The 21,521-nt window shown below is 52.9% G+C and overlaps 1 protein-coding gene across 2 annotated transcripts in view; it reads left to right on the forward strand.

Annotated features, from left to right (window-relative positions):
- The window catches only part of Qsox2 (quiescin sulfhydryl oxidase 2), a 40,477-nt gene that overhangs the window by 11,679 nt on the left and 7,277 nt on the right, over positions 1 to 21,521 (forward strand). Inside the window, exons 3-12 of one of the 2 annotated variants that reach the window (XM_032903047.1) lie at positions 767 to 815; positions 1,835 to 1,940; positions 2,119 to 2,209; positions 3,602 to 3,747; positions 4,748 to 4,882; positions 5,035 to 5,164; positions 7,423 to 7,545; positions 11,180 to 11,330; positions 14,926 to 15,114; positions 17,325 to 18,736. In XM_032903047.1, the coding sequence (XP_032758938.1) occupies positions 767 to 815; positions 1,835 to 1,940; positions 2,119 to 2,209; positions 3,602 to 3,747; positions 4,748 to 4,882; positions 5,035 to 5,164; positions 7,423 to 7,545; positions 11,180 to 11,330; positions 14,926 to 15,114; positions 17,325 to 17,872 (1,668 nt within the window). In that variant the 3' untranslated portion in view covers positions 17,873 to 18,736. Of the gene's footprint in view, positions 1 to 766; positions 816 to 1,834; positions 1,941 to 2,118; positions 2,210 to 3,601; positions 3,748 to 4,747; positions 4,883 to 5,034; positions 5,165 to 7,422; positions 7,546 to 11,179; positions 11,331 to 14,925; positions 15,115 to 17,324; positions 18,737 to 21,521 lie in introns of those variants that run through there. The other variant, XM_032903046.1, reaches the window with a different exon arrangement.

A 21,521-nucleotide genomic window follows, 5' to 3' on the forward strand; every position in this document is an offset into this window, starting at 1 on the left:
GGGTACTGCTGTGGCTTATTGGGTTTAGCTGTGCAAAAACTCTCTCATGTGATAACCCTCTCTGCTGAGTGTTGAACTATCTCCTGGCTTTTATTACATGGACTAACATTGCTGTAAGGGTCCTCTCGACCTGTGACAAGTCTCCCTGGCTGAGTCTAGGAAGAAGGCCAGAGGACCCAGTGGAGCCCCTCTCACAACATGACACATCTGTCCATGGTGCAGGGCAAAGGACCTGTGCTCCCTGTTTTCCTGGTGACAAGCACATCTGCTTTTTTATTCTTGTGGGACTGCTAAGGTGTCTGTCCACTTTCTTCTCGACTGCTTCTGCTTCCCTCTCAGAAATATAGGAAGTCCTGAATATCTCACTCAGTACTGGCTTCCTTTGGCCTATGTTGGGAATATTCCCTATCCTTAACTGTTATTGATGTGCTTCTGATGGAGCAGCTCTGGTCAGCTCGTCCTTGGAACCTGTGCTGTCAAACTTCAAGGGACACCACCTTTGTAAGGCTCCTGCCCTAGTGCGTTGTCTTACTTCTGACCCTGTTGGGTTAGATGTGACATATGGAACCCGGTTGGTGCTTAGCACAGCTGCAGGAATACTCGTGCCCAGAGAGACGTGGAACTCGTTTTGTCCAGTCAGTGCAAGGTTGGGAGGGACATGATCAGAGCTTCTGGTTGAGACAACAGTCATCTCATTTACATATTAAACATATGCACAGCTCCCTCCCCTACGTTCACTCTTATTTGTTTTGTGTTTTTCCTTTAGTATTTTAGAGCATTTACAAAGGAGTTTACAACTGGAGAAAATTTTAAAGGTAAGAACATACAAATTCTACTTTAACCTTTTAGACTGACTCACTCAACCTGGTAAAGTGAATGTGGCCTCAGCAGATGGAGCCCGGGGCCTCCTCCTTTCAGTCAGCAGGTCTGCACTGGTGCTGCCTAACTTCTGTGAAAAAGTTAAATCCTAATAGTTTAGTTTGGGTGAGAATAAGGTTTTTTTTTTTTTTAATTTTTAAAAAATTGTGTGTGTGTGTGTGTGTGTGTGCATGCGTCCACTCGCCTCTGTGTGTCTGTCCTTAGAGCACAGGAGTGTCCCCTTGAACTGGAGTTATGAGAGGCTGCAGACAGTCTAGAGGTCCTAGAAACTAAATCCAGACCTCGGGAATGTCCTATCCTTCAGACATGTTCTTACCACGGAGCCAGCTCTCCACCAAGGAATTCTTCCTTTTGTTCCTGGCTCTCCTCAGAAACTGTGGAAGTCCATTTTCTGTTACAGTTTTATGAAGCTGTCCTTTGGCTACCATGCACGTGTCTCCTTCATTCTGCTCCCTTGACTCTGCCCCTCCCAGCCCCTCTCTTCCCTGCAGGTCATGTCCCCCCTTCCTGTGGTGACAAACCTTGATTGAACAGTATCTGGTGGGGTGTGCACATGGCAGGTGCGTGCTCACGGGGGTGTGTGTGAGCCTGGTCAGGTGAGAAGTGCTTCATAGGCTGTCCCTGGGGACACCTGCCATTCCTAGCATCAGGAGTAGTTTGCCTCTGTTAGCAGTGTACCTGGAGTTAGCTGGTGCACCTGGCCACCTCCCACCACCACATGTGTAAGATTTGGCCACTTTGCCTTGTGTCCTGTAGCCTGTCGTCTGCTCTCAGCTGTGTGGTCTCCCACTGTACACATCTGTGGTGACAGATATGGTCTCTCAGTGAGCAGCAGCGCACCTAAGGTTGTGTGGACAGCGCTACTGCCTTCACTGCCCTTGGGCTCTGGGCTTGGGACAGCTGCTTAGGTACAGACACCTGGAGCCACAGCTGTGACCCAGGCTTTCTTGTGTAGGACCTGACAGGGAGCTGCGGACGGTCAGGCAGACAATGATCGACTTCCTGCAGAACCACACTGAGGGCTCCCGGCCTCCTGCATGCCCACCCCTGGATCCTATTCAGTGAGTAGCTCCATTGAAAGGTGGCCTGTGGGGAGCCCTGGTTCACCCCTCTCCCCAAGTTCCTGGTGCAGATTGGGCATGGTTTCTAAAATGTCAGTATGCATAGTGACTGGGGTACTGGCTTGCTGTAACAGCTTGTGATCATGGATGACACTGAAGGGTTGTCTTCTTCTGACAGGTCCAGTGACATCCTTTCCTTCATGGACAGCCACAGTGGCCAGTACCATGCTGTTGTGTTTGAAAGCAACGGTTCTTATGTTGGACGAGAGGTACCACGTGTCATGTACTTTGGGGCCACAGCTGGGATGGACTATGGTGGGTGGACTATGGTTAGTGCACTGATGGCCACAACCTTGAGCCTTAGGCTGGCATTAGTTACAGAGGCCCTAAGGACCAGTCTGTGTATAGAAGAAAGAACAATGCTGGAGTGAAGGACTTGTCTCAGGGTCCAGCCATAGCTGTGCCTTCCGTTAAGGCCATCATTTCGCACTATTACAGATCTCCTGCGTGCTGGGTTACCACACGCAGGAGTCTGCAGGGCATTGCTGCTTTTGTGAGATGTTTGTGTCATACAGGTGGTTCAGAAACCTTCAGCTTTGGCTGAGTATCAAACCAGAGACCCAGAGACCCAGTTGCTAATGCCAGGGTCCCTGGAAGACAAAAGGCCTCCTGGCCTGACCTTTGAGTTCCTCCTTCCTGCTGCTTGAATACAGTTCTCTAAATTATCTGGGCAGTTTGGAAAGGAGACAGCGCTGCTCCAGGTAGGCCCTGGAGGTGTGAGGCAGGCTGCAGAGATCAGGGTGGCAGCCATATGTACCTGACAGCCCTCTGGGATCCCATGGCCTTCCCTCCAAGTTTGGCAGGATTCCCAGTCAAAGGACTAAGAACAGCAGAGCCCAGAACTCATTCTTTCCCTACCTCCCCATATTACCTCTTCCAGGCCCTTTCCCTATGTCCAGAGCCACTGCATGCCAGCTCTTCCAGGCCCTTTGCCCTTCACACCTACACATGGGCACTTACAAGATGAAAACATGGTTTCCTCCATGATCACCCTCTCCCACAGTGCCAGCACATCGCTGAGGTCTGGTCCTCTGGGTAGGACTGTGACCAAGTGTACCATGAGAGTCAGTATCAAGAAGAACCACTGTGCCCAGGTGTGCTGGTACACGTGTCTAAATCCCAGCACTCAAGTGGCAGAGGCAGGCAGAGCTCTGTGAGCTTAAGATCAGCCTGGTCTACGCATGAGTTCCTGGCCAATGAAGGCTATCACGTGCCTCAGAAACAACAACAAAACAAACAAAATGATAGACAGCCACCATCACCCCCTCTGCCACTGCTACCACCACTGCCGCCACTGCCATCGTGATCTTAGGGGACAGCCCAGGAAGTAGCTGGCTTTGTCAGCATCTAAGAGCATCAGAGAACAACAGATTCCTCTTGCCATGTGGTGAACATAGGAAGGGTTTTTTAGACACTGGAATGCCTCTGTGACTAAGACCCACTGCAGCTCCTTCAGGCTAAGCAAGCCCAGCAGGTACAAGTGACTCGGACAGGGCTGTTATCTGGACGGTTCAGTACCTGTGAGGTGAAGGGCGACCTGTAAAGTGGGCAGGATGTTTTCTGAGAAAAGCAGGGCAGTAACATGCCTCCTTGTTCTGCAGGTGATCTTAGATTTGATTCCATATGACAACATCATGGTGAGCCGAGCACTGGATACGGACAAAGCATTTCTGGGGACCCTTGGCATTTCGTCAGTTCCTTCCTGTTACTTGATTTACCCAAATGGGTCTCATGGTCTGGTTAATGTGTAAGTGCTAGTTTGTATAAGGAATAGGTCTGCGGAGACTTACGCTTCTCTGGCATACTGGATAAAGGCTCAGAGTCCACGTGACAGACTCTAGCTGGCTAAGATGTAGTGAAGCCATCTTCCCCTGGCCATCTTCCCAAACCTGCTATGACAGTGTTCCAGGCCCCAGGATCTGGGGTGGTCGTTGTCCCTGATTGTTTCCATGAATTTCTGAGCAAACCCCAAGTACAATAGGTGTCTGTTGACCCCTCCTGTGGTACGTCTGGGCTTTTGTTTGTGTCTGTTGTGTGATCAGCAAACTCTGTAGAGTGAGAAGTTAGGGTGGGCACCAGCAACAGGTCAATAAAGTGACCTTGACTAAAGCTTCAGAAAGCAAAACAGTTGTGAGAGTTAATGAAAGGTGCAGGGCTGCAGGAGAGCCTTCTTAAGGTCTCAGCTACACCCCACTGCTGTATGCAGGTTAGCCTTGGTTAGAGCACAGGCAGCCTGGGTTTGATCCTGTTACTGCATGCCACTAGGCATGGCGGCTCATCCCAGTAATCTCAGCATTTGGAAGGTGAGGCCGGAGAATCAGAAGTTTAAGGCTATCTTTGGCTACATAGGGTCTACATGAGACCCTCTCTCAAAAAAGGAAACAGAAAATAAGAATCCAGGGCGCCCAAGGTCATAGAGCTTCCTGGGATAGACCCTGAACATCTGGGAGGCTGCCATTGGGTTCTAGTGAGGGTTGTCTGTAATCTTAGCACAAGCACGTCACGTGCAACCTCTGTCACAAAGCCACGTTAGTACTGTACACTACTGTACGGTACTGCAGGTGTGGACGAGATGACTGCGGCTGTAAGCCAGTGAGTCTCTCTCCCCATCTCAGGTGGGAGGGCGGCTCCTTCGCCAGTGTCCGTACAAGGGGAATGGCTGAACAGCTCTCCTCCAGGCTGCGGCCTGGAGGGGCTGCATGATCTTCATAGCCATAAAAACATCCCTCCCCTTCTTCCTTTCACAGTGCAAAGCCTCTACGGTCGTTTTTCTCCTCTTATTTAAAATCCTTACCAGATGTGAGGAAAAAGTCACTTTCCTTGCCTGAAAAGCCCAACAAAGAAGAAAATTCAGAGGTTGTGATTTGGAAAGAATTTGACAGGCAAGTATGAGTAGGACTGGGTGCAGCAGGGAGGCTACCCTCTGGAGCAGCTTCCTCAGTTTACCTCCCACCTGGGGACCTCGCAGAAACAAGAGGGGCCTTGCATAGAAAGGCAGAAAGTATTTTTCCTAACTCTGCACTGCTCCTCTCAGGGCCAAGCTATACACCGCAGACCTGGAGTCGGGACTTCATTACCTGCTGAGAGTGGAGCTGGCTGCCCACAGATCCCTGGCCGGAGCCCAGTTAAAAACACTCAAGGACTTCGTGACTGTCATTGCCAAGGTGGGTGGTTCTGCTCAGACTATACCACTGGGTCTCATTGGTATGGGCTGGGATCATCTGTCTGCGATGTGGGTGACTGGCCAGCCTCCACACCCTGGTATCGACTGGTATGTGCCTGTCTGGGAGGGGCAGAAGAGGCTGAGAACAGGGAACAGAGCACACTGAGCTCTGACTCCCCCACTTGACTTGGGCAGTCAGCAAGCTGAGCTTCTGTAGGTGAGGCATGGGGAACGGCGTGTTGCATAGATGTAGACGAAAGGTTGTGTGGATATGAAAGGTGCAGACCTGCTCCTAGGCAGCTTCAGACTGGGCTCCTAGGAGAGTTAGGTGTCCAGGAGTGGGGGAGGTCATGGCACAGCACAGCGTAGGCCCTGCCATGTCAGAGTCAGGTTGAAAGGGACTGGCCAGCATAGCCACAGTCTCCCAGAAGCCATGTGAGAGGATTAGCTCCATGCGTAAGTGCTGAGCGAGGCTGAGGGGTGACTGAAGGGAACCTGACAAAGCTGATGCAGGAAGGCCCATAGGCGTGGCAGGCGTGTGCTCCGGGACGTTCTGCCCACTAGCTAGGCTCTCAAGGGGCTGGAACAGAAGCCCTAAGTTGGCAGCTTCAGATGGCTGGCCCTAAAAAGCAGGACTTCTGCTTAGCGGGTGGGAAGGGGCAGGCAGAAGTGCAGGAATAAGACAGGGCAGAACACTTGGCGTCCTCAGAGGACCCAGCTGGGCTAGGACCACCTCCATCATGGTGATTGTGGTACAGGTTCGTGTTCTGGTACTGGCACGAGGGTGAGAAGTGTCAGGCTCAGTTTCCTACCAAGTAATCATCTCCAGCGCCCGGAAGGGGGGGGGAGGAGATTGCCCTGCCCTCTGCCAGTGAGCCTGAGCCGTCCTGATGCTCTGTCCAGCACTGTTCCTGCCACAAGCACAGGGCTCGACCCTCCTTATTGTACTGTGCACAAATGGAGCAAGGTATTTTACAGGAGTTCTTTCACTAGGTGGAAGGCCCCTTGTTAGGACCACTTTTGTCTAGCTAGTTCAGTTACAATCATTTACATTTATAGTGTAACTTCAGAAAAACAAAAGAAATCTGATTTATGTTTCAAGGAATAATGGGTCAAATATTGCAATGGAAATGCTAGGTAAGTTTTTAGTCCACTGTGCTGTTCAGGGTTGAGATGGCTCTGGATGGCTTTGTTCTGCAAGTGTCTAGCCAGGTGTGGTGGAGCATGCCCTGATCCCAGCACTCAATTGGCAGAGACAGGCAGATCTATGAGAATTTAAGGGCAGTCTGTTGAGTTACATGTTGAGTTCCAGGTCAGCAGGGCTACATAGAGACCCTGTCTCAAAACCGGAAAGTGTTCAGCTAAGCTAACCATAGATCTGTCTCTCTTGACACTGCTGCCTGGACTGACTCCCAGCCAGCACACTCACTCCAGGAACGCAGTTGTTGGCCTGCAGGCACTGGCCTTGTCTCCTCACTGTTGCCCTCCTGCCTTCTTTCAGTCAGGCTTGAGGATGTGCCATATGATAGTGACAGTTCCTTACATCACAACAAAGTTACAGCTGGAAAATTAACAAACGTGATGTTTTTGTAATCAGTTCATAAAAATATATCTAAAAGCCAGGTGGCAGTTCATGCCTTTCACCCCAACTCTCTCTGTGTTCAGGGCCAACCTGGTCTACAGAGGGAGCTTCAGGATAACGAGGGCTACACAGAGAACACCCGTCTTGAAAAACCAAGACAACGAACGGACACACTATCCAGAGGCAAACAGTATACTATCCAGAGAGAAAGAACCACCAGAGTTCTCTTAGCTACGTGCTCTCCATTAGGAGTCAGCCATTAGGCTGCACGTCCTCACTTCCTGTGATAGGTTCTCGTTCCTATATACCTTGTGGGGCAGCTGGTTAGAGGTAGTAAAAGAGGCTCCTAGAACTGAAGAATTGCAGAAGAGAGGATAAATATGTGGCGTGTCTTCTGGGTGACTTGGGAATATACCACACCCAGCAGTCTCCCTGTCTGACATCATGAAATGGCCATCTGGTATCCCCCGAGTTCTTGAGGAAGCCCCAGTTCTAGGCTGGTCCTAGGGTTGAATCCATTTCCTTAAAGGACTGCCTGAGGCAGGGCATGTGTCGGTGTGGGACTTGCGTGCTTTGCGGACCTTGCCCCAAGGTCACAGCTCTCCGCGCTGCTTTCAGACCTTGGTAGGTAGTGGCAGTCCTTTCAACATCTCAGAGGATGGGGTCCTTTCTCTTAGCTGTTCCCTGGCCGGCCACCAGTCAAGAAGCTGTTGGAGACCCTGCATGAGTGGCTGGCCAACCTCCCCCTGGACAAGATTCCATACAATGCCATCCTAGACCTAGTCAACAACAAAATGCAGGTGAGTCCGCCCTGGCCGTGTCTAGTGTACGTACTGCTGTCCCTTCACTTCGCGTGTTCCTTCCTGCGGCTCAGGCCTGACCGGCACCCGGAGTCTGTAGAAAGGAAGAGTAAATCTGCCCGCCATGGTGCGTGCCTGCTTTGCTGCTGGTACTTGGTACCACAGCACAAGCCCCATCTCCCTGCTTGGAGAAACCAGCCTCCCAATGTAGAAAACCCCTATGTCCCCGTGTAGAGAAGCCCCGTGTTCCCAAATAGAGAGGCCTCATGATTTTACTGTTCCTATTTCTGTGATGGCTTCATGCCTGCATCCTTACCTCAGTGAAAACACGCTGTGAGAACTGCCTTCAAACAGCGGAGCACCCAAGGCTTTGGTTTTTACATTGTTTGATTCCTCCCTCCCTTCCTCCCTCCCTCCCTCCCTTCCTCCCTCCCTCCCTCCCTCCCTCCCTTCTTTTCTCCCTCCCTCCCTCCCTCCCTCCCTTCCTCTCCCTCTCTCCCTTCCTCTCCCTCCCTCCTTCCCTCTCCCTCCCTCCCTCCCTCCTTTCCTCTCCCTCCCCCTTTCCTCTCCCTCCCTCCCTCCCTCCTTTCCTCTCCCTCCCTCCCTTCCTTCCTCCCTCCCTTTTTCCTCCCTCCCTTCTTCCTCTTCCTTCTTTCCTTCCTTCCTTTTTCTTCCTTCCTCCCCTCCCTCTCTTCCCCCCTCCCTCCCTCCCTCCCTTCCTCCCCCCCTCCCTTCCTCCCTCCCTCCCTTCCTCCCTTCTTTTCTCCCTCCTCCCTCCCCTCCCTTCCTCCCCTCCCTCCCTCCCTTCTTTCTCCCTCCCTCCCTTCCTCCCTTCTTTTTTCTCCCTCCCTCCCTCCCTCCCTCCCTCCCTCCCTTCCTCCCTTCCTCCCCTTCCTCCCTCCCTCCCTCCCTCCCTCCCTCCCTCCCTTCCTCCCCTTCCTTCCTCCCTCCCTTCCTTCCTCCCTCCCTCCCTTCCTCCCTTCTTTTTCTCCCTCCTCCCTCCCTCCCCCTTCCTCCCTCCCCTCCCTCCCTTCTTTTCTCCCTCCTCCCTTCCTCCCCTCCCTCCCTCCCTCCCTCCCTTCCTTCCTCCCTTCCTCCCTCCCTTCCTCCCTTCCTCCCTCCCTTCCTTCCCTCCCTTCCTTCCTCCCTCCTTCCTCCCTCCCTTCCTCCCTCCCTCCCTCCCTTCCTTCCTCCCCCTCCCCTCCTCCCCCCCTCCCTCCCCCCCCCCCCCTTCCTCCCTCCCTCCCTCCCCCTCCCCCCCCTCCCTCCCCCCCCCCTCCCTCCCTCCCTCCCCCCCCCCCCTCCCTCCCCTCCTCCCCCCCCTCCCCTCCTCCCCCCCCCCCCCCCGCTCCCTCCCCTCCCTCCTCCCTCCCTTCCTCCCTTCCTCCCTCCTCCTTTCTTTTCTCCCTCCCTCCCTTCCTCCCTCCCTCCCCTCCCTCCTCCCTCCCTTCCTCCCTCCCTTCCTTCCCTCCCCTCCTCCCTCCCCCCCTCCCCCCCTCCCTCCCTCCCTCCCTCCCTCCCTCCCTTCCTCCCTCCCTCTTCCTCCCTCCCTCCCTCCCTCCCTTCCTCCCTTCCTCCCTTCCTTCCTCCCTCCCTTCCTTCCTCCCTCCCTCCCTTCCTCCCTCCCTCCCTTCCTCCCTTCTTTTCTCCCTCCCTCCCTCCCCCTTCTTTTCTCCCTCCCTCCCTTCCTCCCTCCTCCTTCCTTCCTCCCATCCTTCCTCCCTCCCTTCCTCCTCCCTCCCTCCCTCCCTCCCTCCCTCCCATCCTTCCTCCCCTTCCTTCCTCCTCCCTTCCTCCCTCCTCCCTTCCTCCTTCCTCCTCCCTCCTCCCTCCCTCCCATCCTTCCTCCTTCCTTCCTCCTCCTTCCTCCCTCCCTCCCTCCTTCCTCCCTCCTTTCCTCCCTCCCTCCCTCCCTCCCTCCCTCCCCCCCCCCTCCCCTCCCTCCCTTCCTCCCCCTCCTTCCTTCCTCCCATCCTTCCTCCTCCTCCCTCCCTCCCTCCCTCCCTTCCTTCCTCCTTCCTTCCTCCATCCTTCCTCCTCCCTTCCTCCTTCCTTCCTCCCATCCTTTCCTCCCCTCCCTTCCTTCCTCCCTCCTCCCATCCTTCCTCCCCTCCCTCCCTCCCTCCCTCCCCTTCCTTCCTCCCTCCCTCCTCCCCTCCTTCCCTCCCTCTTCCTCCCTTCCTTCCTTCTTCCCCCCTTCCTCCCTCCCTCCTCCCTTCCCCCCCCGCCCTCCCTCCCTCCTCCCTTCCTTCCTTCCTCCCTTCCTTCCTTCCTCCCTCCCTTCCTCCCTTCCTCCCTCCCTTCTTTCCTCCCTTCCTCCCTTCTTCCCTCCTTCTCCTTCCTCCTCCTCCTCCTTCCTCCCTCCCTCCTCCCTTCCTCCCTTCCTCCCTCCCTCCTCCCTCCCTTCCTTCCTTCCTTCCTCCCTCCCTTCCTCCTTCCTCCCTTCCTTCCTCCCCCTCCTTCCTCTCCTCCTTCCTCCCTTCCTTCTTTCTCCAGCTGCTGCCCGCCTTCGTTCCTTTGTCCTTACTTTCGTTCCTCCGTGCGTTCTTTCCTTCCTTCCTCCTTCCTTCCTTCCTTCCTCCCTTCCTTCCTCCCTTCCTTCCTCCCTTCCTTCCTCCCTTCCTTCCTCCCTTCCTTCCTCCCATCCTTCCTCCCTTCCTTCCTCCCTTCCTTCCTCCCTTCCTTCCTCCCTTCCTTCCTCCCTTCCTTCCTTCCTCCCTTCCTTCCTCCCTTCCTTCCTTCCTTCCTTCCTTCCTCCCTTCCTTCCTCCCTCCCTTCCTCCCTCCTCCTCCCTTCCTTCCTTCCTCCCTTCCTTCCTTCCCTTCCTTCCTTCCTCCCTTCCTTCCTCCCTTCCTTCCTCCTCCCTTCCTTCCTCCCTTCCTCCCTCCCTTCCTTCCTTCCTCCCTCCCTTCCTTCCTTCCTCCCTTCCTCCCTTCCTCCCTCCCTTCCTTCCTCCCTCCCTTCCTCCTTCCTCCTCCCTCCCTCCCTCCTTCCTTCCTCCTCCCTTCTCCTTCCTCCTTCCTTCCCCCCTCCTTCCTCCCTCCTCCTCCCTTCCTCCCTCCCTCCCTCCCTTCCTCCCTCCTCCCTCCCTTCCTCCCTCCCTCCCTCCCTCCCTTCCTCCCTTCCTTCCTCCTCCTCCCCCTCCCTCCTTCCTTCCTCCTCCCTTCCTCCTTCCTCCTCCCTTCCTCCCCCCCCCCCCCCCCCCCCCCCTTTCTTCCCTCCCCCCTCCTTTTCTCCCTCCTCCTCCCTTCCCTCCTCCCCTCTTTCCCCCCCTTCCTCCCTCCTCCCTCCTCCCCTCCTCCCCTTCCTTCCTCCCATCCTTCCTCCCATCCTTCCTCCCATTCTTCCTCCCTCCCTCCCTCCCTCCTTCCTTCCTTCCTTCCTTCCTTCCTTCCTTCCCTCCTCCCTCCCTTGAGATAATGTTTCTCATGTAATCACACTAAGGATTCTGCAGTCCTGGCCAATCAATCCAGCCTTGCTCCAAGGCTGGGGTTGTAGGCATGCAGTGGCAGTGGGAAACTTTGATAAAGACACAGCCTTGACTGATCATCTCCCCACTCAAGGGCAGCGCACCCTGCAGCAAGTGTTCATTTTAACATTTGTCTTGTGTTCTTTGTGGATGTTTTCCCCTCAGATTTCTGGACTCTTTCTTACCAGCCACATAACGTGGGTAGGATGTCAAGGAAGCCGATTGGAGTTGAGGGGCTACCCGTGCTCCCTCTGGAAACTGTTCCACACTCTGACGGTTCAGGCCTCCACCCATCCAGAAGCGCTGGTTGGCACAGGTAACCACTGCCAACCCGAGCTGGCACTAGTGGCCTTCTGTGTTCACTGTCTGGTTCAGTGCATGGCATGGGCAGCACAAGGACCTGATATGTGTGAGGCGCCAGTCACCTAGGTGTCGGGGAAGGGGACACACTAAGTGAGCATCTTTTTTTTTTTTTTTTTTTTTTGGTTCTTTTTTTCGGAGCTGGGGACCGGGGAACCCAGGGCCTTGCGCTTCCCTAGGTAAAGCTCTACCACTGAGCTAAATCCCCCAGGCCCTGAGGTGAGCATCTTAGAATACAGATACCACAAGCACAGCCTGCCTGTGCATGGAAGGCAGGCGGGAGACTTCTGAACCTTTGCCACAGCAACCTTACTTTAAAAAAAAATCAGAGGTCAGACCAGCCCTCTGTGATTTTGTAAAGCACTTGTAGCGTAAACTCACCTTGGTTTACTCAGTAAAATAAGGCAGATGAACCTTGTTTAATGAGGTGTATCAGTTATCATTTGTTCTAGAACAATTTAGCCTCAAATTGAGCAGCTAGAGTTTCTTTGGGTCAGGAATCTTGAATGTAGTTTAACCTGGGTCCTCAGTTTCAGTATAATGAGATCCAATTCAATTTGGGATAGACCCACTTCCAAGCTCTCTCAGTGCCCACTGGCTGCTCCCCCAAGGCCCTCAGGTCCCTGCTGTGTCCTGGCTAGAGGCCCCTCATCCATTTCTCTGAGGTCTACTCACATCTTGGCAGCTGGCTTAATAGGGGGAACCAGCAGAAGAGCAACGCTCATCACTTCTGTCATACTGGTCTCACTGGGCCGCTCTGCTCCCATGGGAACAAAAACCTGTGAGTTCTAAGTTTCAGAGGCAGGGACTGAGCACAGTCCAGGGCTGCCTGTCACAAGGAGTAAAACTAGGAATCCTGAGGACAGGGACTAAGAGCGGTCAGTAATTCACAATAGCAAAATGAGAAGTGCATCTGTCTCCTCTTCAAGGCATTAGCCTGTATTGAACATGGAGGTGGCCATGTGGGTACGTTCCAGTCCATCAAGCCCATGGGGCTGTAGAACAGGTGTTTGTCTGTCCTCCAGTCTTCCTGACCCACATATGTCCAGTCCTGTTGGTACCAAAGCCTAGTGGGATCCGTGAGATCCGTGAGATCCATGTGACGCCCTCCGGCAGCGTCATAAGACTATCCCGTAACTCCGTGGTGTTGCCAAGCACCTACCACTTTGCTTGCTCAGCAAGATGGGTGTGCAGTTGGGTCTGGCTGGGCTGCATGATTCTTTGATTTCTTCTCTTTCTTGTGTGGGGCGTGGTGATAGCTGGCCGCCCAGAGGAAGGCTTGGATTGACTCACTCCTGCAGACTAGCTTCAGCTTCCTACTAGGTGACACCAAGATTGGGAAGGACCTTGAGGGCAGGCTGTCATTCAGCTCTATCCTGTTTGTCCAGACTCAAAGCTAGGAAAAAAGACCCACTTCATTATAGACCCAAGTCACTTTGCAAAAGGCTATGTCCAGGATACAGGGAGGTTGGTCAGTCTTAAGCTCACATTTCCATTGGAATCAGAAGACAGAGGAGCACACACCAGGGAGGAGCCCCAGAAACAGTCCAGACACTGGGATCAGACCCATGGCACTATGTGTCTTATTGCATCAGGACTGCTCTGAGACAGGCTGACTCCAGAGGTCTCTTGTCTATGCGGAGAAAGGGAAGAGTGCTCACCCACCATGCTCCTGCTGGGCTAGCTCCTCAGAACACTGCTGCTGTGTGCTCAACAAAGAGTCCGTGAAGGAAGTTTGGGGCAGCCAGAGGCAGAGGTGCTAGGACACACTTATGTCTGCATGACAGATGCCAGGCAGGCAGCTGCAGCACTGTCCTGTGAACGCAGCCTGATGGGCCTGAAGGAAGCAGTCCCCTGCCAGTGGAATTGGGTCAAGCGGGGAGCAGGATTAAATCTTTGAGGTTTTCTTTTCTCGTGGCTGATTTAAACCCGTCTACTAAAGTGCTGACTGCATGGTCTAACCCTCCCCCAGGTAGTGGTTTATGGTTCTTGTCCACTTTAAAGATTAGGGCTGGAGCGAGCAGTGGTTTGGTGGGCAGGAGGAGGGATTACTGTGATGTGAGGCAGATGTTTGAAGATCTGGTGGGGAGAGGAGGCCAGGCAGGCTGGTCACAAGACTAACAATGGTGTCTCACACCAGGCATTGCCCAGCTACTGGTGGTGTAGTCAAAGTCGGCAAGAACAATGTATGCTGGTTTCTACTCCTAGACACAAAGGCATGAGTTTAGCTCCTCATGTCTAAGAGCTTCTTGTGGACCCTGGGTCAGGCTGTATTGAGAAGCAGAGACCCATGAAGGTTGCTGTGGGCGGAAGGACTCCCTCCCTCCCTGGCGGGAAGTGTACTTTCTGCTCAGGCACTGTCTGTGGGGCCAGTCCCTGACTCGCGTGCTTACCTCTCCTGGGATGCAGCCCATCCCTGTGTAGTTGGGTTGTCTGTCTCTGGCTGCTTGTGTCTGCCTATGGGATGGATTGCATTTTCTGAAAATGCAGTGTACCTGTCAGGTCTGTTGCTATCCTGTAAGCCTCTGTTTTGCTAAGATGCTGGACTTTTGTATTTTAAAATCAGCCAGGTGGTGGTGCATGCCTTTAATCTGAACACTGAGGAGGCAAAGGCAGGTGGATCAGTTCGAGGCCAGCATGATCTACAGAGTGAGTTCTGGGACAGCCTGGGCTACACAGGGAAACCCTGTCTTGAAAAACAAAACAAAAAGGCAAAAAGACTCACCAGGCATTTTATAATCCTTTAATTTCCAAACTCAGAGGCTGAAGCAGAAGTACAACCTTGTATTCGAGGCCAGCCTGAGCTCTATTGCAAGTTCTAGGTCAGCCAGGATGACATAGTATGAGCCTGCTTCCAAAAATCAAAACAAGAGAATAAAACTCACCGTTTGGAGATGCTTAGTCCTTTTGAAAGAGTGCAGCCCTTGCCAACCTGCCTCCCTGTTGGCCTGGGAGAAAGGGTGCGGGCGCTGGCCAGTTGGTAACTGTGGTAACTGTTGCTGCCCATCTGCCCAGGGAAGATTGTACGCAGCCATCTTTGCTCTCGGACCTGGTGGACTCTAAAGCAGAAGAGCCCCAGCTCAGTGAGGGCCTCACCTCCATGAGTGTCACTTTTAGGGGTTACAAAGTAGGCAGTGCACACAGCTGGCAGACTGGCAGATCCAAGGGAAAACAAATGCTTTGGGGTTTGGTTCGTGGGTCATGAGGTCAAGGCCATCGACAACCAGGGACAAGGCTGAGGAATGTTAACACGTTCCTTTTAAAGCTTGTGGGGATGGAGGCATCTGGGTTATTGGGCTTGCTCCTCTTGGAACCGCACTCAGCCTTCAGAATGCCATGCTACTGACATGTTCCCAATGTGACTGCCACTGTCCTTGTGCACTGGGAGCAGCCTTCACCAACCCAGTTGTATTGTGGTATCTGGGAAACCCATCCTGTGGGCTCTCTTGGGGCCACCCCGTGCTGAGTCTTTCCCCGTTTGAGCTGTTTGACAGATCCAGGGTTTGGTGGTCTGTGGGCTGGCAGCACTGATGCTGTCTTTCCTTCTGCAGGCTTTGAAGGTGACCCCCAGGCTGTGCTGCAGACCATGAGGAGATACATTCGCACATTCTTTGGGTGCAAAGAATGTGGTGAACATTTTGAGGAAATGGCTAAGGAGTCCATGGATTCCGTGAAAACTGCAGACCAAGCTGTTCTCTGGCTTTGGAGGAAGCACAACATGGTGAACAGCCGCCTGGCAGGTGAGAGGCCTGAGTGTTCCTTGCTGTTCCCACACTTGAGCGCATAACCTTGAACCTGGGTTTGGAGGGTCTAACCCACTTCAAGGCCCTCGAGGGAGCCCTGGACGGTGTGTTTGAGGACAATAAGTTCCCTCTTGCTAGTGTTTGCTCAGGGTGTCTCAGACCACTTGGAGCCCCTGGCCCTTGTGGCCCTGATGGTGCTCTTTCTTCATCCATATCCCCTTCCCTACCCCCATCCATACCCCCACCCCCCTACCACTTTACCACAAATAATTCTGAACTCTGGGGGAAAAAGACCCTATAGAAATTTTGCTAAATACTTTTATCGTCTTTAAAATCTGTTGCAGGGATTGGAGATCTAGTTCAATTTGTAAAATTCTTGCCATTCAAGCATGAGGATCTGAGTTGATCAATTAAAGAGGCAGTCTGGGTGCAGCAACACCTCCCTACCTATAATTCTGGTGCTGGGGAGATGGAAAGGATCCCTGGCCAGTCTAGCCCAATCCAATCCGCAAACTCCAGGTTCAGTGAAAGACCCTGTTTCAGAACGTAAGAGCAGTCAGAGAGTAACTGAGGAAGATGTTCAGTGCCCTGGCCCCTTCCAGAGTGTGTGTGCAGACACGTGCACACACACATCTCGGATCACTGAATAAACCTCACACGTGACTTTGTTTTAAGAAAACAAAATAGAGGGCCCATGTTGTCTGTCAGGGTTAAGTAATTCCCACTATTCCAAAATCAATGGCAGATTAAAATTAGGCTTAAGAGTAATTCTACTGAGAAATGAATTTAATAGAGATGAACAGAAAATGTCACTAAACTCTAGGTTTTTGTTTAATCTGCTGTATTATAAAGCATATTACAACTAAAGCACTAAGGAAAATTGGTTTTTCTTGGCACCAAGAGCAGACGGTGCCTTTCGTGTGGAGGATTTGCTTTGTCTCAAGGCGCTGCTGTAGCGGCCCTTGTACAGGGATTTCTCTCTAATGCCTTCCCTGTCTCCCTCCCACCAGGCGCTGGCTCTGAGGCAGCCAGAACAAGACACCAGCTGGGCCTTGCCCAGTCCAGGGGCCCCCAGCGGGAAGGGGCGATAGAGCCTGGTGCAGTGTTGCTCCTAAGATTCCTCGCCTGCTCAGCAGCCCCATCACCAGCCTGAGTTTCTGGTCTTCATCTCTTTGTCAGATCCGTGCTTTGTTTTAGCAAGACCCCTGCTGTGTGTCTCAGAGAGTTCATCCTCATCTCCTACTAGCTGACTGTCCAGGGAGTGCTGGCTGGCCTGGGCCTTGTCTCCTCACGCTGTGTGTACACACAAAAGATGGTCCTGCCGTTATGTAATTCTGTACACACTTGGAGCAGTGGGACACAGGGTAATCACAGCAGAGCAGTGTGCACTTCCAACTCTGGGGAGGGATCAGGGCAAAGTAGGGATGTGGGAGGCCCCAGGCCAAACACTTTGGGAGAGTCGTGATTCTGACTGGGAAGCTGAATCCCAGCTGGGAAACATGCAGGACAGCAGTGCTGGGTGGCTTCTTGTGTGTGCTTGCCTAGACAGGTGTGGACATGACCTGGGAGGTAGCAAGACTCAAGGGAGGCCCGTTTCCATCAGAGCCAGGTTCATATGTACTGCAGGTGTCCTGGTTTGTCTAAACATGACTTCCCTACTGGAGTCAAGTCCAAAGTCTTTAGGAATCTTCAGGGCCTGGGGTCATGGGAAGGGGTCTAGAGCATGGAGAAATGTTTGCGTAAGTAGTGTTCTGGGGAAGGGGTGCTTTCAGCAGCCAGAGTGCTCAAGGACTGCGAGGTGGGTGGGTCTCAAGGGCACTTTAAGAAAGACACATGGTGGTGTAAGCCACAGGCCAATCTCTATAATTTCAAGGCCAGCCAGGTCTATAGAATAAGTTCCAGGACAATCAGAGCTACACAGAGAAACCCTGTCTCAAACAAAATAGGACATAGGAATGAGAACTCGATGGGCCCAGCTAGGAGGGAAGGTCTAGGTAAGTCACAGAAGAGTGTAGTCCTGAGAGGCAAGTAGAGCCCAGAATGCAGTGCACTTCCTTTAAATGCATGGCTTGCCAGGAAGAAGAGGGCATTTGGATGCCCAGGAGTTGGGGAGGGAAGGAAGCTGGGACATGAGTGCTGGTGGGTGAGAGTTTTATCACCCTGTGGCTGAAAGGTTTCTCTGGGGTCTCTCCTTGCCTCCCTTCTAGGCCATTTGAGTGAGGACCCCAAGTTTCCAAAGGTCCCGTGGCCCACTCCAGACCTCTGCCCAGCCTGCCATGAGGAAATTAAAGGCCTGGACAGCTGGGATGAGGAGCAGGTGCTCGTGTTCCTGAAGCAGCACTACAGCAGGGACAACCTGGTGGACACATACTCTGTGGACCAGGGCAGTCCTGGTGAGTGGGAAGCCATGGGCAGACGGCAAGAAGAAGGCAAAGGTCTTAACCCCTCAGGGAAGGCCTGGGGACACCAGGACACTGAGAGCCTCCGTCCAGCCCATATTCTGGGGCCCAGAACTGACCTTTCCAAGAGCCTGCACCACAGGCTGGACCTAAGACTACAGAGCCCTCAGGGACCCCAGGCCCTTGAGGAGGCCAAGGCAGTCGTGCCCTTCCTTGGGGTTGGCTTCTCCAGTCTGGACATGAGCCTCTGTGTGGTGCTCTACGTGGCCTCCTCCTTGTTCCTGATGATCATGTACTTCTTCTTCAGAGTAAGGTCCAAGCGATGGAAAGTTCGGCTCTACCACCCAGCTGTGTAGAGTGCCTGGGTCGGTCATTCCTGGTGACACAGAGGAAGCCTTTGAAATCACCCACCCACCTGCAGCTTTAATGTTGGGGTCAGGGATTTTACAAATGTGCCCAGCATGGTGTCGGGAGGAGCATGTTTTGTTCTGTTTTTTTCTAATGGAACATTTTTGCCTTGTCCTCACCTTCCTGGCCTCCATGTTAGACTCGTGTGATTTGCCCCTGTAGGCTAGAAGGAGTCAGGTCCAACACAAAGCCACACACCCTTTCGTATTGCTGCTCCTTCCAGGAGGCCTCACATCTATGTTTGTTCCCTCCCCAAACCCCATCTCACTGGGGGCAGTGTCCAGAGGTGCGCAGCCAAAGCACAGAGGCCTCCAGAGCTCACTGCCACAGATGCAGGCTGTGTAGCAGTTCCTGCACAAGCCTGATGTGTTTTCATAGGGGTGCAGGGTGCTCTGGTCACCTTGTGGGGTGCAGGGCCTAGAGGCCACTAGGTTATGTTATGGCTTCCCTGTGTCTTAAATAACCAGATCAGGTGGGAGATCCTGGTCCTTGTGGGGCAGTGCAGTCTCCAGGAAGCCTCTAGAGCCCTTGTCATGTCTTTCATACACACTGCAGAAGACACTGGTGGTAGCGTGGGGTGCTACCCCTGCACACTAGGCCTCCTGGCCTTGAGGGTAACTTAAGAACAGCAACATCAGTTTAACAGATTAAATACATTATTCGTAAAATCCCAATGGTAAACTTGTGCCTAAAGACTTTTTAAAAATGGACTAAGCCTACATTCCTACCGAGGCTCCTCACGGCTCAGGAGCCTCTCCTTATTTGGACAAAGCGAGCTAGTTGTGTGTGTCTGTCTGTCTCTGTGTGTCTGTCTGTCTCTGTGTGTGTCTGTCTGTCTCTGCACATGTATGTGTGTGTCTGTCTGTCTCTGTGTGTCTGTCTGTCTCTGTGTGTGTCTGTCTGTCTCTGTGCATGTATGTGTGTGTCTGTTTGTCTCTGTGTGTCTGTGTGTCTGTCTCTGTGTGTCTGTCTGTCTGCCTCTGTGTGTCTGTCTCTGCGCATGTATGTGTGTGTCTGTCTCTGTGTGTGTGTGTGTGTCTGCCTGTCTCTGTCTCTGTGTGTGTGTGTTTGTCTGTCTGTCTGTCTCTGTGTGTGTGTGCACGCGCGCACATTTATGTGTGTGTGTCTGTCTGTCTCTGTGTCTGTCTGTCTGTCTCTGCGCATGTATGTGTGTGCCTGTCTATTTCTGAGTGTGCATGTGTGTGTGTCTGCGTGTACACCTCTGTACTCACATGGGGATGACTAGGTTACATATACATTCCACTTTGCATATTCTATATTTTATATTTGCATCCTTCCCAGTGACAGTTGGTCACATGGGTACCATTTAAGACCCTGTATTATCAATGTCCCTGCTGCCACTTAAGAAAATGGACAGCTGTCTCCTTGGGCTGTTGTTAACCCTCCTTTCATCACATGGGAGGATCAGTGCTGAGAGCCAGGCCTCCCTGGCTGGGGCAGATGGCCAGACTCAGCCACTTGAACCTCTTGCTTCACTTCCCTGTGGCAGGAAGTGTCTTCTTTGAAACCTGGAGTCCTGTGCTTAAAAACAAACAAAAAATAGTTCATCCTTAGGTATTTCTAAGGATAGACACCACTGGTCTGTCAGTTTGAGAATTGGGCCTATTTAAGGACAGGTCCAGTGAAATACTTCAGCCCACAGTGGAACCACTGGGGAGCATTGTTGAAGGGGGCCTCCTCAGCTGTGGCCCTGGGGTGCCATAGCACCTCACAATGTCTGTTTGCAGAAGCTCACTCTGGGCAGATCCTACTTCAGCTACCCTTGTAGAGTCCCAGGTCATCCCTTCTAGGGGACAAGCTTGCCACGGACATCCCTTTTTGAACTGCTCATTCTGCAGTGAAAAGGCTTGCCTTCTCCAGGGCCCTGTTCAATACAGGGACCCACCTTTGGCCAAGTATAAGGTCTGTTCTAAAGTCTGAAGTTTTATGAGAGGTATTACGATTAATGTCTAGAATAGTTCAGTAATTTAAATGTTTATTTATTTTTGATGCAAATATTTTGAATAAAAAGCCAATTGGCATGAAAATGTCAATGAAATTTCTTAACTTAAAGAAGGGGTACATTTTGTATTTAAACTCTAATGTGTACATTGTAAGAATAAAGAAATTTGACATTAATAAAGTTGTTACAGTTTTTTGACATGTGAGCAGCCGTGTGTAAAGTTAGACTCTGGATTCTCTAAACCGTTCTCTTCCTTCTAGTTTGCAGCCCCAACTCGGGAGTTCTAGGAATTTTTGCATAGATAAAGTAGAGACTTTTGGAAGGACAGCCTAGAGGCCAGGCAGGAAGTGAGGAATGAGAATCAACTGTGCTGAGAGCTGCAGGACTCCGAGCCTTTGTCAACACAGGACAGGAAACAGTGCAAGTGCCTCCTCACAGTTTCCAAGCCCACAGACAGGACTCTAGACCCCTAGCCGGGGAAGACCCGCCAGTCAGTCTAGAAGCTGCTGAGCTCACCAAATTTCCCTCCCATTTGTTCCCAGTCCGGGGCAGATAAGGCTTTAGAACCCGGAATCTATTCCACCAGGGGAGGGCAGTCCCAGGCTAACAGCCCAGAGGCTCCCAAACCCGTGTACTACGAACATAGCACCTCTAGCCAAGGCCCAGAGCCCAGGGCCGAGCAAGTTGGAGCCACTATGCTACTCTGATAGGTAAAGGGAGTCCTGAGAAAGGGCAAGCACACATTCTAGACTAGTCAAATCCAGCCCTGGAGTGTCGCCAGCCTGACTCCGCCTGTCCGCCTGCCGGGGCCTGCCAGGGGCCAAGGGCGGGGACAGAGGAGGGGCGGGGCAGGCTGGTGAAGGTCCCCAACACGCTAGTGCCTCCTTCAGCACCGCGGACAGCGCCAGCTCAATGAGTAGGCCAAGGCCTGAAACAGGTCCAGCACTCCAGGGAACACCCAGCAGCAACCACTGGATTAGTGATTACCATGCTGTTAGAAGCGGAACTCGATCGCCACCGAGAGCAGCCCGGTGCCCCTGGAGCTGCTGCCCTCTGTACCTTCAGCAGGACTCCAGGTAAGAGCCATTGCAGTCCAGAGGCCTCCATACCAGGCAGGTAGAAGAGAAGAGACAGAATGCAGAGGGGTGACTAGGAGGGAGTAGCATAGGAATGGTTGCGGAGAAAAAAGTAGAAGGTGATAGCAGGCAGGGAGGCTAGGAAGGCTAAAGGCTACAGGGTCAACAGTGACCAGAAAGGCCTGGGGCAGAATGAGGAGCATAAAGGATCCCAGGGATTAGATGCCCCACAGTTTCCAGAGCTGCTTTGGATCTCCAGCAAGGCCAAGCCTCCCACTTGAACTCTGATCCCCAAGGGCCATTCCACTGCCATGGACGTTGGAAAATAATGGAAGCATTGTTGGCAGCAAGCCAGATGCCCAGTAGTGGGAGCCGCCCCTTCCCTAGTCTAGTCACACATGGCCCCCGCCCCACTGCCTCTGCAGCAGCTGACACTCAATGGCTCACATCCCGGTTCACCCAGCACCCATTTCACTCCAAGCTGATGTCCCCAGACCATCTCGGAATAACAAATTCAGAGCAACATGACAGGATGGCTATGGGTGGGCAGGCGGGCGC

This window comes from Rattus rattus, chromosome 5 (genome assembly GCF_011064425.1).
Source record: "Rattus rattus isolate New Zealand chromosome 5, Rrattus_CSIRO_v1, whole genome shotgun sequence".
NCBI classification, from domain to species: domain Eukaryota; kingdom Metazoa; phylum Chordata; class Mammalia; order Rodentia; family Muridae; genus Rattus; species Rattus rattus.